General features: G+C 46.0%; 1 protein-coding gene across 3 annotated transcripts in view; it reads right to left on the bottom strand.

Moving 5' to 3' along the window:
• Nucleotides 1-285: 285 nt before the first annotated feature.
• Nucleotides 286-15,151, bottom strand: part of jupa (junction plakoglobin a) — a 25,245-nt gene continuing 10,379 nt past the window's right edge. The window contains exons 2-16 of one of the 3 annotated variants that reach the window (XM_031561867.2): nt 12,200-12,265; nt 11,546-11,713; nt 10,916-11,169; nt 10,042-10,280; nt 9,151-9,352; nt 8,669-8,813; nt 8,262-8,365; nt 7,362-7,700; nt 5,255-5,407; nt 4,877-4,996; nt 4,331-4,481; nt 3,510-3,631; nt 2,477-2,519; nt 2,233-2,363; nt 286-1,563 (exon numbers count right to left, since the gene is read on the bottom strand). In XM_031561867.2, the coding sequence (XP_031417727.1) occupies nt 2,236-2,363; nt 2,477-2,519; nt 3,510-3,631; nt 4,331-4,481; nt 4,877-4,996; nt 5,255-5,407; nt 7,362-7,700; nt 8,262-8,365; nt 8,669-8,813; nt 9,151-9,352; nt 10,042-10,280; nt 10,916-11,169; nt 11,546-11,713; nt 12,200-12,212 (2,181 nt within the window). In that variant the 5' untranslated portion in view covers nt 12,213-12,265 and the 3' untranslated portion in view covers nt 286-1,563; nt 2,233-2,235. The remainder of the gene's footprint in view (nt 1,564-2,232; nt 2,364-2,476; nt 2,520-3,509; nt 3,632-4,330; nt 4,482-4,876; nt 4,997-5,254; nt 5,408-7,361; nt 7,701-8,261; nt 8,366-8,668; nt 8,814-9,150; nt 9,353-10,041; nt 10,281-10,915; nt 11,170-11,545; nt 11,714-12,199; nt 12,266-15,151) is intronic. The other 2 variants (XM_031561869.2, XM_031561868.2) reach the window with 2 other exon arrangements.

Here is a 15,151-nt window from a genome sequence, read left to right as displayed (position 1 = left end):
TTGTGTTTCCAACAGAATATTATGGGCCATTTTGTTTTGCAGTGTGAACCGATGAACTCCAGATGAGCCTGAGGTGCCCAAGCAGTTCAGTGGTAATGGCTGACTGTGGCTTAAAATCACAGACTCATCATAGTTCAACATTCCTCTGAAAGTTTAGGTTTTGGGTTGTGCAAAGCCTGCAGTCTCTCATTTAGACATGCGCACGAACACACACACACGGGCATAACCACAGACCATAATTTCAACATCGTCAAACTTATTCATACATACACACAGTACACCACGTTGTTAGACAAGTTCATTTTATTCTTATTATGACAAAAAATATTAAGTAAAAACATTCTAAGAAAGACAAAACAATTCCCTGTCAATAGGTTTATTTCCATATTAAAACCACCATATTCTAAGGTCAAAGCCTGACCTTTTTCTGTGTCATGGGGAGTCAGGAAGTGGGAGTCTGGTCTTTTTCCACCTGCTTGCTGCACCCCTACCAAACCTCTTGTCATTTTGATTTGTCAATGTCCCTACAGCACGTTTCCCTCTGACAGTATTTCCTTTATCTTGCCATGTACAGAGTTAATTGTCACAAATAATAAAAGCATTTCATATACATCACTTTTTAAGACCATTACTGTCACTCAGCAGATTTGTAGCGCTACCTCACTCATTTGAAGAAAAGCAACTAGGGAAAGGAAAATAAAATGGACACACACACACACACACACACACGCACACACACACACACACACACGCACACACACACGCACACACACACACACACGCGCATACAAAAATCATACACGCACCTACACACACATAAAGGTTTGACGTGCCAGTTCTAGCCAGTAAAGTTTTGGTCACAGACCAAGAGGTGCAGCAGTAGTACTATAAAAGTCATGTAGTGGTGGACTATGGATAGCGGCGCAGTGTCAGGCCAAAAACAAAAAACAAATATCTGACTTCAGATCAGCTTTGCCTGTACATGTTTCAAACCTTTGAGCTTTCCATCAGACCCATCAGAAGGCAGGTCTGAGGTCAGCTACCTGGGCTACGACGCGCCAACATGTCTTCAGTCACAATGCTGGCAGTACATATAGTTTCTTCCATTATAATTATCAAAACAACAGCGTCAACTAAAATCAGAAGTTAAATGATTACTACTATTATTATTACAAAATAAAACACACATCTCTTTGGCATACAGTAGTGTTCCCCATTCTTTCGCCTAAGCGCAGTGAAAAACAAACAAAAACAATTGCACACCCTTAAAAGCCCTTGTATAAAATACAACAATCTTTCCGTAAAAGAAGACAAAACTAGAAAGAAAAGATAAAAGAATGATATTATTTTGGAAAAATAAGGACTCTTGTGGTGGCCTTTGTGAGACGGCAGGCAAAGTTCGCAGAGCAGAGCAGAACAGAACAGAACGTCACATCAGAGTCGTGTTACAGCGGTGAAGACGAGGAATGGCGCGTTTCTTCCACTTCGTCCTCACGCTTCCTCCCTCGTTCAGCAGATCCCTCTCTCTATGCACTTCTCATCTCTCCGTTCGTCTTCACACATCTGGGACAGGAATGGACACATTATTAGAAAAAGGCGCCTCGGTCCACAACACTGGCGGTGGAACATTCCACTGCGCTGCTATTGGCTGCTGCAAACCACACATCAGCCTCTTCACGCCATCCAAGAAGCACAAAGAGGTGTACTTCCTGACCAGAGGTGGATCTGAGTGATGTTATACGCCACAGAAGCTCTGAGCAAGAGCAGCTTTGAGAAAGCCATTAATACACAGAGCTACAGACTTGGTTGGACAGCTACAGTCCTCTGTGTCATTTTATACTGGTGAAGTCAGAGGGGCATTTAAAAATGTATGCAAAAAAAACATGGCTGTATCTATATGTGGCTGGGTGAATGTTTGCGTATACTATTTTCAGACTGTGGAAGTGTGTGTATGTTTTCGATGTACTTTCTGTGTACACCATTTTTAGCACGCTGAACGTAAAATGTGTGTATGTGTGTACGAGCTTGAAGAGTGTGTGTGTGTGTGTGTGTGTGTGTGTGCGCGCGTGTATGTATGTTCGTGTGTGTTCGTGTGTGTGCGTGTGTATGTATGTATGTATCCTCTGGTGTATACTATTCATCATGTCCTCTGGTGTGTGTGTGTGTGTGTGTGTGTGTGTGCCTGCCTGTGTCCTCTGGTATGAGCGTGTATGCGTGGAGGTAAGCAGTGACCTGTTAGTAGGGCTCGTTGTACTGGTAGGGCATGCTGGGGGGATAGTCATCAATCATATCACCCTCCATGGGCATGCCATTCATGGGCATACCCTCAGGATAGCCGCCGTAGCCGTATCCGGTGTCCACCTCTGTGGAACAAAACCACACACAACACTGGTCAGTGACTGATGGTGGCAATGCGTACATATTGCATTATAGGAAATGTAGTTCTAGAGACATAGGCAACAAGAGGAACACTCACCGTCAGCTGCGTAGCCAACGTCCATCTGTGCGGTCTTGTGTGCCTGGGAATGCAAGAGGGTCAAAGGTCAGAACAAAAGGTCAGGTCTCCTGACCCCAAGTTAGCGGGTGTGCAAACCTCTATTTCACTGAACTGTCGAGCCTTACTGCTACGACTGACTACAGAACAGTCGTTCTCAAAGTGTGGTCCGCCAGTGCCCCGTAATGGTCCGCGACGGACAAAAGTAAATTATTGCGACATTTCTAACATACAACTCAGAACGAAGAAAACAGTCAGGAGTAGCCCAATCTATTAAAGAGTAGCCTAATCTATTAACAAGGTCATGGATCGGTGGCTTAAGACAGGGACTATGAAAAGAAAATGAAATGAGAAAGCCTTTTGACACAGACAAGGAGAAGGTGCAACGGCGAGATGGTTCAGCCTCATTGGGCATTATCCCGCCGCGGAGCTGCATTCAAACAGCGTATTTGTCTTCCGCTGCGGAGACAGCAAGATGATAACTATATTCTGTGTTGTGTGACGTTGGATAATCACAACTCTTAATTATGAAAAGTTGACTACTAGGATGGCTATATTAATGCCAGTCGGCTAGCCTACTGTTGGTAGTGAATTAATGCTGTGGTGTGGTCGGTATGCGCATCGTTGTGTTTATTGGTGTTTAGTGATACATTGGCGTGTCTGAGTGTGTGATGGGAGTATGAGGCTGTGAGCGAACTATAGTTTGTAACATAACCAAGTCACGCATGGAGCAGGGTTCCAGATGCTTTGCCTTGTGCATTGTCATATCTATAACTAGCCTACCGGTACGTAAAAAAGGAGAGCCCACCCGCGAAAATCATGTGCCGCTAAGAATTGTCTGGCGCCAGGTCTGGGTAGGAGGCCTGTTGTTATATACTATTTAGTTAGATGGTCCGCAAGTTTTTTTTTATTGGCTAAGTGGTCCTCGGTCTGAAAAAGTTTGAGAAACACTAAAGCTATTACATAGAGCTGACTTGTGGTGAGCGCTTCTTCCACAAGGGGGCGCAGTGCTTACCATGTCCCATGCAGCAGGGTCGTGCTTGAAGAGTGAGTGGGTCAGCTCCACTGACACACGCTTCCTGTAGTCGGCAGTCTTGTCCTCGGAGATGCGGAAGAGAACGGCGGCAGCGTAGGTGGCTGGGATGAGGACAGAGATAGTCAGTCATTTGAACAGTTTTCCTCTCTTTTTAGTATTTTGATCCACCATTGTGTTAAATCTTTATTTTACTCTTGCACACTGACTTTTTGACTTTGGAAAGCACATTCATGGACGCACGTGTTTCATGGACACACAAATTGACAAATAATTTATGGTTTTTTCCCCACATCATCCCTCCCTACTTTAATGCAGCAAATCCCTCTCCCTCCCTTCCTCCTCTCCTTCCATCAAGTCTGTAACTCAGGCAGAAATCTCCTCAGACACGCGAAACTAGTTAATCTTCTCTTTTCTACTTAGGCATTCTAGACGGCCATATTCTTGGCTTCTCTCTGTCATTCCCACAGATGAATGGAATAGCCTAGATCTGCAGTTTCCCTTCATCCATCCATCCATCTATCTATCTATCCATTTATTCATCTAGCCATTGATCTGCTGTATCTGTGCCAGATGAGGGAGGGATGTAGTTGTTCCAGAGTCTCCTGTTGTCTGGGTTCTGTCTCTTACTCTCGCTCTCATTTCAAACGACTCCCTATTTGTGTCGCATCTTTATTTAGCGTTTATATTTGATGTTTTTAATTTTCTCTTTTAGTTTTGTGGACTATAAAGTTTGATCTGTTGTGTTGTAAACATGTTTGACATGGGCAATAATCCTGGGTGTTAAATTGTGCTCCTCTCACCAATGCCCTCGTTGCTGGCATGCAGGAGCTCCATGAGTGGTGCAGAGGCTCCCTCCGAGTCGATGGCCTCGGCTGAGCGCTTGTCCACAGCCAGCTCACACAGCACCCCAGCGGCCACACGCTTCACATTATCCACTGGAGAGTACAGCAGCTGCACACACACACACACACACACACACACACACACACACACACACACACACACACACACACACACACACACACACACACACACACACACACACACACACACACACAGGGAGGGGATGAGTTAGCCATGTATGCATGACGTTGTCCAATTCTGTCTCTGATAAACTCTGTAACACATTCTCACAGGGACAAATTCATAGACTAGAAATCCACTCACTAACCTACACTCATTCACTCACTTATTCACTAATCTTGTCTTTCCATCAACACATATTCACTCAAACACCAATTCACCGACACACACACACACACACAGACACACTCCTCTCTTCATCTTGTTCACTCCTCTTCCTCACTCCACTCTTCCTCGCCCCCACAGGCTCCTTGTGCCCTTACCTGCACAAACAGGGGGATGGTCCCCAAGGATGCGATGTCGGCGGCGTTGGTCGGGTCTCGGGCCAGGATGTGCAGAGCTCCTGTGCAGCCCTCCACAATCTCCTCCATCCTCACACCATCCTGACAGAGAGAGAGAGACAGTTTAATTTGGTTTATACACTTGTCATCATGTTTTTGTGTCGTCTGCTGTGTCAACTTGTTGAACAGGTAGTAGGCATGCTATGTTCTGGTATTTTGAGACTGCAAGCTAGCAAGATTAAGAAGACTGCAAAAATGTTGCAGTGCGAGTATTTGTGTGTGTGTGTGTGTGTGTGTCTGTGTGTGTGTGTGCTCAGACAACCACTGTATCTGTCCAGAGTAAACTGTGTGTGGCGTTACCTGGTACGTCTGTTGGGCGGCGGATCCGTGCTTCTGGGCGTCCTGGTGGGCCTTCAGCAGCAGGTTCACCAGTCTCTGGATGGCCCCTGCGTCCCTCAGAGGCGCTTGATTGGCTGGGCACAGTGCCAGGTTACGGACCAGACCAACTGCAGCCTGTGTGTGTGTGTGTGTGTGTGTGTGTGTGGGGGGGGGGGGGGGGGGGGGGGGGGGGGGACAAAAGGCAGAATCAATCAGCACATTCCAAAAACTGGGCTTGATAATAGGCTAACACTCTGCAAGTTATTCATCACTGTGCGCTCTGAGTGTGTGTCACCTCCCTTCTGTCTGGCCCCACCCAAGCCTCCAGTAGACATAAGACCTGATTACCAAGTGCTCATTCTTTCTCCCAATAGATACAGCACTCCCTCCTCCTCCATCCATCCATCCACCCCTTCTCCCTCCCTCCCTCCCTCCCTCCCTCCCTCACTCACTCACTCACTCACTCACTCCCTCTCTCCCCCATTGGTGGTGTTCCGCTCTCCTTTTCTCACCCCCCCTTCCCGACCTTGATTATAGACCAGCAGTAGTATCCCCCTTCCCCTCCTCCCCTTGATGACGGCTCAGCAGTAGTATTCCACACCTACCTTCTCCCCCCTTATCTCTCTCTCCCTTCTATGCCAACCTTGATTAAAGACTAGCAGAAGTATCTCTCTCTCTCTCTCCTCTCCCTCTATAGACTAGCAGTAGTCTCTCTCATTCTCTCTCTCTATATAGACTAGCAGTAGTGTCTCTCATTCTCATATATATATATATATATATATATATATATATATATATATATATATATATATATATATATATATTCTCTGTGTGTATATATATTAGGGCTGAACGATTTGGGAAAATAATCTAATTGCGATTTTTTTCCCCCAAATATTGCGATTGCGATTTAATATGCGATTTTTTTATTTTATCCCCAAAACATTTCCAACAAATCGTAATGAATGATTTAAATATGACCAACACAATATTAGATACATTTAGTGTAAACTATTATTTCCCACATTTTACATTTTTATTCAACTGCTCATTACAGAATCAAGAACAACAAATCGGTGGCTTTGCCACTGTGCATTTAAGTAATTTAAACAAAGTCATTGTAAGAATAAACACAAGGCATGCACTTTTTAAACACTGTGTGCAAAATGTACCATCTTAAGAAAAAAAAAAAAAAAAAATTATAATTTTTTTTTTTCTTATCACGTTTTTAATCGCGAACGTTGCGGTTAGAAAATCGCGTTCTATCATATCGCGATTAAATCGCAAATGCAATTAATCGTTCAGCCCTAATATATATATAGACTAGCAGTAGTGTCTCTCATTCTCTCTCATATATATATATATTCTCTGTGTGTATGTGTATATATATATATATATATATATATATATATATATATATATACCGTATTTTCCGGACTATAAGCCGCTACTTTTTTCCCACGCTTTGAACCTCGCGGCTTAAACAACGATGCGGCTAATTTATGGATTATGATACCTGTGACTGTATACGGTGGCTTTGTGTTTACGGTGGCTTTGTGGAGCTAGGATGCTAGCATGGATGCAGCCGCATGGATGCTTAGCTCCACGCGATTTCTCAGTATCTCTCAATAACTTAACTAATGTCAAAATAACCACAGTCTACCAGCGTAGACAGAACACAACTCAAAACACTTTAGAAAATAAAATAAAAGTTTACAACAATACAAATCCAGTCTTCAAGTTCTTTAGCTCACTGGTTTCAAACTAGCGTCTGTCTTCAATCTAACGTTCTAGCTTCTGATTGACTCTTGCGACTGTGCGCTCTTAAAGCAACAGTGCACTTATCTAACTGGCAAAACTAACTATTGTATTAGTTTTGATATTCATTTTAGCCTGTGTAAAGTTAATTTGTTTCAATGTTGCGGTAGGCACCTGCGGCTTATAGACATGTGCGGCTTATTTATGTTAAAAATAATTATTTTTAAAAAATGTAGTGCGTGAGGCTTATATTCAGGTGCGCTCAATAGTCCGGAAATTACGGTATATATATATATATATAGACTAGCAGTAGTCTATCTCCCCTCCTCACCTTGATGATGGGCCAGTAGTAAGGCTGTGCCAGCAGCTTGACGATGGCGGGGATGCCGTAGTGCTGGCGCACGGCGTTCTGGGCCAGCTCGGCGTCGGGGTGGCGGCTGGTGAGGTGGCGCAGGGCGCAGATGGCCGGCTCCACCACGTCCTCCTTCTCGCTGGCGCGCAGGATGGCGTGGATCAGCGCCTCCACGCCGTTGCCCTGCACCACCAGGGACTTGTTGCGGCCGTTGTTGCACGTGAGGTTGGAGAGCACGCCGGTCGCGCAGGTGAGCATGTGCATGTCGTCGGACGAGAGCAGGCCGACCAGGTCCATCAGGAGACTGTCCAGACCCTCCTGATGATGAGAGAGAGAGAGGGAAAGAAAGAAAGAAAGAAAGAAAGAAAGAAAGAAAGAAGAGTGAGAGACATGCGATCAATGTGTGAAATGCATCACCACTGTCAAAACAGACTCTACTGCTTACAACATAAATAATATAAAACTTCATATCCGCGTATCATGTCTGCGCTTCATGACTATAGACACACTGACATCTACTTCATAACATTGCAATTTTAAATTGTTAACAATTCATTTAGTGTTTGTTTTAAGTTAAAAGTACAACATCACAACACCATCTTGGTCGATCATGGGATGGGATCATGTCTTCCACTAACATAATCTTCTATTTAACATGCCGATTTAATGAATAAGCCAAATAACTGTAGCTCGTCTGCATGACACTGGGCACTTTAGTTTAACTATGTGAAAGCATCATGAGGGTCATGAGGTTTGCGATGCCATGATGTAGGAGCCTCTGGTCATGAGATGGTGGCTTATTTCTGGTTATTTCTTGTGAAGCAGATGGTGTGCAGAGATGGTAATGTGATGGCGGAGGACAGGCTGGCCCTCACTCACCTGCTTTGTGGCTGCATCAGACAGGTTTCGGAGAGTCCACAGGCAGTTCTGCATCAGCCTCTGGCTGGAACCCGTCAAGTGCTTACCCAGGGCCTGCATGCCACCTGAGAGGGAGAGAGAGAGGGAGAGGGAGAGGGAGAGGGATAGAGAAAAAATGAGATACAGAGAGGGTGGATTCCATTTTCAGTGCAGTGAGGACATTAACTATTAACATCCTTGGCACACTGTATGCAGTACCCTCAGGCAATACTGTACATGACACGAATACTGTATGTGTGTGCCCCTGTGCATGTGTGTTTGTGCGTGCCTGTGTGCGTGTGTGTGTGTGTATGCGTGCCCATGTGTATGTGTATATGTGTGTGTGTGTATGTGGGTGCGCATGTGCGCTATAATGTCGTGAGACTCACCAGCGTCCACGATGGCGGGCTTGTTGCTGGGGCAGACGGAGAGCACCTTGAGCACGCGGCTGGTGGTCCACAGGAGCTTCTCGTAGCTGGAGTTCCTCATGATGTGCACCAGGCCCTCGTGACCTCCATTGGCCAGGATGATCAGCTAGAGGGAGAGCACAACACCACCCGTCAGAAACTCTGTCTGTCTGTTTGATTGATTGATTACGCATGTATCTCAGTGTCTCTGAAATATATATGTGATGTTAGGGATTGCATGCGGTGTGCCCGAGTGTGGAGTTTGGGTGTAAATGCATTGGTGTGCACTTGTGTCCACAGATGTATGTCTGTGAGTATCTTGGTAGTGCATACAGATACTGCAGTTCAAATGTAGCCATCATATTCATGGGTGTTCCCCCTCAGTGCCACACACACACACACACACACACACACACACACACACACACACACACACACACACACACACACACACACACACACACCTTGCTCTCCTGGTTGCCGTAGGAGAGCAGCTGCAGGCAGTCGGTGGTGATGGCCAGGAACTTGGGGTTGGTCTTCTTGAGCAGCGGCACCATCCTCTGCAGGCCGTCCGCCAGACGCACCGCCATCTTGGCCCCCTCCTGGTGCAGCAGCAGGTTGTGCAGCGTGGTGATGGCGTAGAACAGGATCGACTCCATGGGAGAGCTGGGGGAGGTCAGAGGTCAACGGTCAGTGTCGCTGGAGCTGTCTAGGTCGATTCCTTCTGATCTAAACGAGCCTTAAAAGGCATTTAACGTTTGACTGTAGGTATACTTTAACTTGAGGTTCGGCACATTCCCTGCCTTGGTGGGATAACTGGTCAAGCTCAGGACACAGTGGTGTAAATAGATCGTACAAATTGTGAAGCTATACAGAGCAGTGTATTGTGGGATATCGCTTGAACAAATCCAGTGTGTTTATGTCTGGAGAACTAAACGGACGATATTTGTCACCTCAGCGAAAAAGCCTCTTCAACCTACACTTCACTAGAACCCATCTTTGCATGGACTTTTGACCTCGACTTTATTTTCACCCAGCCCTCTTTCTGCCTAAAGTGCAGTTTATGCAGTAGTTGGAGCCATTTGATTGATTGGTGGTATACGTTTGGACTGACTGACTGACAAATAAATACTGACTGTTTAGTGGTATACATGTGGACTGACTGACTGACTGAAATAAAGAAATACTAACCGACTGTTAAGTGGTATACATGTGGACTGACTGACTGAAATAAATAAATAAATAAATAAATAAATACTGACTGACTGACTGTTCAGATGTATACATGTGACTTGATTGGTAATGAATCCTAACGGACTAATTAGTAAAGGTCCTGTGACTGGCTCCACCCTGACCTGAGCATGCGGACGAGCGCGGGGATGCCGCCGGACTTGAAGATGGCGAGCAGGCCCTCGCGCTGGTGCGACAGGTTGTGCAGGATGCTGGCGGTGGCGCGCGCCGTCTCCATGTCGCTGGTGTTCTGCATGGCGCGCACCACGGCCGCCACCATCTGAGGGGACTGCATCAGCGCCCGCCGGGACGCTTCCTTCCGGGTCAGCTGGTTAACGATCAGGGCCGCCTTATTAACCACCGCCTGAGGGAGCGGGAGAGGGAAAGAGGAGGGGGAGGGTTAGGGAAAGAGAGGGGGGATGGGAGTGATGAAATGTTGGTAAAAATGTCAAATGTTAGACTACTATTCCATATTGCTCATAAATGTTAACATATGAAACAGTCTGTCTTAAATGCACTGCAGTAAATGAAAGCAGTGTTCTTAACATATTTACACTGTGCTGACAGGTATTCTGTTCAACCTGTGATTTTTGAAAATCAGTCTTTGCTTTTCATTTTGGCTTTTGCTCCTCATGCATGAAGGCAACTGGGAACATTCAGTCAATAACCAGATATATTCATAATGGCTTGGCCTTCTTCTACCCATCTCATTTTCCACAGCCTAATTTTCCGCAGCCCCTCAAGCTTTTACCGGTAAAAATCTGTGACACTTCATTTATTTGATTTATTGGGGCTCCTCCGTTTAGAACTTACGTAAAGATACGTGTCTTCTTTTACTGGAGTTCCTGTGTTTATAGCTTTTGCAACGATAAACATATACATTTTATATTTCTCTGCTATCGTAGTTGTTATTAGATAACGTATGTAAAGACGATGCACATGTACGTTTTCTCTCTGAGTTTGTTTTTTCGGAGGGAGAAAAAAAAAAAGGGAGTGTACCTGGTCGTCGTCATTGAGGAGTTTGGTGAGCTCGGGCACGGCACGCATGGCCAGCTCGGCGTCATCCTGGTAGTTGATGAGGTGCACGATGGCGGCCTTGAGCAGCTGAGAGGGCTCGGCCAGTTTCTGCACGTTAGTCATTTGGGTGCTGTCCATCTGTGTGGACAGGATGGACGTGCCCTCCGCCACGGTCTCGGGGAACATGGCCGCACGCACTCGCTGCGCCCGTGTGAGGGTTAACTGGGACTCCAGATCTGTGGGAGTGGAGAAGGGGGGGGGGGGGGGGGGTCAGTCTAGAATGGCTCTGAGTGCGCTCTCCTCACACACAATGGAGTTTAGATGTTTTATATGTCTAGCTATTCATTCAACCATAGCAGATTGGAGCTTAGATGTTTTAATGGTGTCGCTATTCATGCAACCATAGCGGGTTTGGGGTGCCACATTTAGGAGGGAGAAGAAAGTTGAGTGATTTACTGAACAGAGATTCCTAGAAAATTGTTCATTAGCTGAAAACTGCGAGAAATTGCCAGGTTTAGAGCACAGATAGTGAAAACAATAGGCTGCATCTCAAACATACACACACACACACACACAGACACGATGGGTGAGCCCAGACCACAGCGCTCCTACCTGCAGCGTTGTCAGCAGAGACGGTGGTGGTGATGGTGTACTGCTTGCTGCCATAGTCTGCCCCGTCATCTGTGCGAACGGTGGTGGCGCCCGACTGGATGCCCGAGTCTGAGGAGTAGTACGTCTGCTGCCACTCCGCCACCTTCACAGTGCCCTCAGGCTGGCCCACTGCACCAGGACGACAACAACAGAAGCCCAGTTAGGCACAGCTGGAAACCATGACTCAAGCACCATAAACAACACACACACACACAGAACGGTTTCTTCATCAAAGCTATGTTACTATGCTACACATTAAAAAAAATAAAACTCTAAAGCTTTTACAGGGTTCCTCATGACTGAGAATGTCAATGTTAACAACACTCTTTACATCCTATAAAGCAAATCTACAAAGAGTCTGCGCTCTTAGAATATTGGTTTCCTTGGTGTGTGCCACCAGCTGAAGTGCAGAAACACACCATTAATTAAAAAGCCAACCTCTAGACTGTGCATGTTATAGGGCTTATATGACAAATGAGCTACAGCGCTTGGGCGACTTAAATTAGTTACACAACATCTAAGGAACGAAGACAGTAGATTGCAGTTATACACTGACTACACGACTAAAATCATAACATTCAAAGATACATGATGATATTAGAAAATTGTACATACTCTGCATTGCCATTGTAGCCTCCCGGGCTCAGGTCAAGATGATTAATGTGGAAAAAAAAAAAATACCTGAAAGAGAGAAAAATTGAAGGGGTTACCAACTACGCCATGTAACTTCGGAAAGTCCCGTCCTGTTGCAACCTTTTCAAAACAACTTTATCGGACTCATCTATCACGTGAGCGTACGACTGGGAGGTTCCAACCGAGCTACACGCGCCCTTTGCTCTCTGGGAGGGGAGCACAGAGCGCCCGTTCAGCACGTGTAAACAGAGCAGGACAGAGCGCCCGTTCAGCACGTGTAAACAGGGCAGGACAGAGCGCCCGTTCAGCACGTGTAAACAGGGCAGGACAGAGCGCCCGTTCAGCACGTGTAAACAGAGCAGAGCAGAGGAGGAGCAGAGGGAGACAGCTGTCTCAGGAGGAATGCCAGCTGACCCTTCACCCCACAATCGCCATGCCACCGCCTCGTATACAGTATCCGTGGGAACGAGAGAACCTGGCAGCGGCTGCGGGCGCCACTGGCTCGACCGGCTTGGGAGCGTTTCAATCATCGCTTGTTCGTGCAAGCCCTGACCACATACACACAAACACACACACACACACACAAAGGCACACGCCCTGATCATTTACCTTGCCTGTTTAAGACATGACACACACACTCTCTATCCCTGTACTAGCCACACCCTGATTGCAAACACACACAAATACATGTACACACACGAAAATATCCTGAATATATATATATATATATATATATATATATATATATAAAAAAAAAAAAAAAAAAAAAAACTTGGTTCCATACAAAGTCTATCCAAAACATAACAAACACACAATCACACACAAAACTGTTGCTTCAGAACTCCCCCCTTCCATATATCCCACAGTCTCTTCCACACAGACTTCATAAAACATGCACTGCCACGGATCATTTACAACCACTTACACATGCATCAACTGGCCCGCATTTGAGAAGGCAACAGCCACCACTACACCTTGAGACGAAAGAAACAGATCCAGGCCTACAGGCATAAAGAGATCCGATCTTCTCTTTGGGCGTTGGTTCATTTCATCTATTCACTCTTCTCTGCTCTACTGCGCTTGCAACTCGTCTAAGGAACCAAACATCCAAGCTCGCCACTTCCCCCTCCCCCTCTCTTCCTCTCTCATCTACCTCTCTTGCCTGTGGCTGCAGTGACCGACCGGCCTTTCCCTTGACCACATCCTCCTCTGTTCTTCCCCATAATTACCGCATTGTGGTACTGGCTCCACTGACTGGCTTGTGAATATGTATGTCTATGTGTGTGTCTATATGTGTGTGTGTGTGTGTGTGTGTGTCCCTTTGTATTAATGCAGAAACAGATCTCTGCTCACATATCTCCATACTCACAAAAGGCGTTGAGTCACAGACTTTTTCTAGATTAACTACAGCGAAGATTATACAGTCACACACACACACTTCTGGAACCAGCATTATAAATGTTCAGAGGCTAAATAGAGTGGGGAGCGTCCTTACTAGGCACATTGCTCACATACCTTTTGACTATGTGTGGTTGCCTCTGTGTGTGTGTGTGTGTGTGTGTGTGTGTACGTCCGCTGCATCAGTGTCTGGTGGGTGTCAAGGACTGAGTGGGATAAATATAATTATGATATGAGGCCATACTGTCAAAGGTCAGAGACAAGAACTGCGAGTGTGTGTGTTCATTATTGTTTCTTTGTGTGTGTGTGAACGTGTCTGCAATTATTTGTATGAGCCTGATGTCTGAAATGTAGCCACTAGAGTTGAAGAATTGATAACAGAAATACATGCGGGCCTCTTCACCATACCCTCTCACGGTTTCTGAAAATGCTCTCAGACAAGATCATCTGAGGGAGGACTGAACCATGTCTCCGTAGCGATACACTTACAAAATCAGACCTTCTGTAATTCTCATTCCATCATCTTACAGTTGGCCACACCCTGTTGCATGGCTGAAGGCGTGTGAAGAAACCCATATTAACTTGCCTGTCCAAGCAATTAGAACACGCTTTACATCATCCTCACTGCCAAAGGACAGCGTTCGGTTTTGACTCGTTTGTCCCCTGCTGACCGCTGGCTGACCGGTAGTGGTGGAAGGGTCACGGTAAGGAGGCGGGGAGGATTGATATCTCAAGTGCGAGGGCCACAGATTACAGTTTCCTGTGGAGCCGAGTCATCGTCTGAGGGGGCGGAAGTCTGGGAGCTAAAGAAGGTGGGGGGGGGGGGGCTGGTTGGTTGGTCTCTGGAGAATCTTTCTGGTAGTCTACATCTGACACACACACACACACACACACACACACACACACACACACACACACACACACACACACACACACACACACACACACCCTTTCAGAAACAAATCAGAACCACAGGTGGCTATACAAATTCAGTGTTATTGTAAGAAAATATGTCTGGATTTCAAATCACTTCAAGCATACGAATCAAGAGCATGACTTCAAAGTTTTTACGTTTTTTTTTTCCCCCTCTCTAATTCAACCATCACGCTGCCAGATTCAATCTACAAAGCAGTGATAAAAGACCCAAACTGGCAAGAAAACAAACACAGTCAGTGGTGGGATTACTGGAAATCATGGGGAGGGGAGGAGGAGGAGGAGGACGGGGCAAACATTCCATTTCTTTCCAGTGGGTCCAATTTCTCTTAGTCAGCAGCTTCAGACATCTGCGAGATGGTAAGGAGTAGCCATTTTTCTGGTCTTCTGCTTGCTCACCAGAGCAACTGTTAGTAATCACCGACACACAGACAGTGACAGATAAAGGGGGAGAGGAGCACAATCATCGGTCATAAGCCGTCATCTTGAACTAATGTTTCCAAAAAAATATATTTTCCCAATAAGCCTCTCGGGGTACTTAGGAGACTAATTACCCTTACGCCACTGACAGCCCCGCGCAGATCAGTGAGATTATCTCTCCGG

The sequence above is a fragment of the Clupea harengus genome, chromosome 24 (genome assembly GCF_900700415.2).
Source record: "Clupea harengus chromosome 24, Ch_v2.0.2, whole genome shotgun sequence".
NCBI classification, from domain to species: domain Eukaryota; kingdom Metazoa; phylum Chordata; class Actinopteri; order Clupeiformes; family Clupeidae; genus Clupea; species Clupea harengus.
This window is presented reverse-complemented; position numbering and strand designations above follow the sequence as displayed.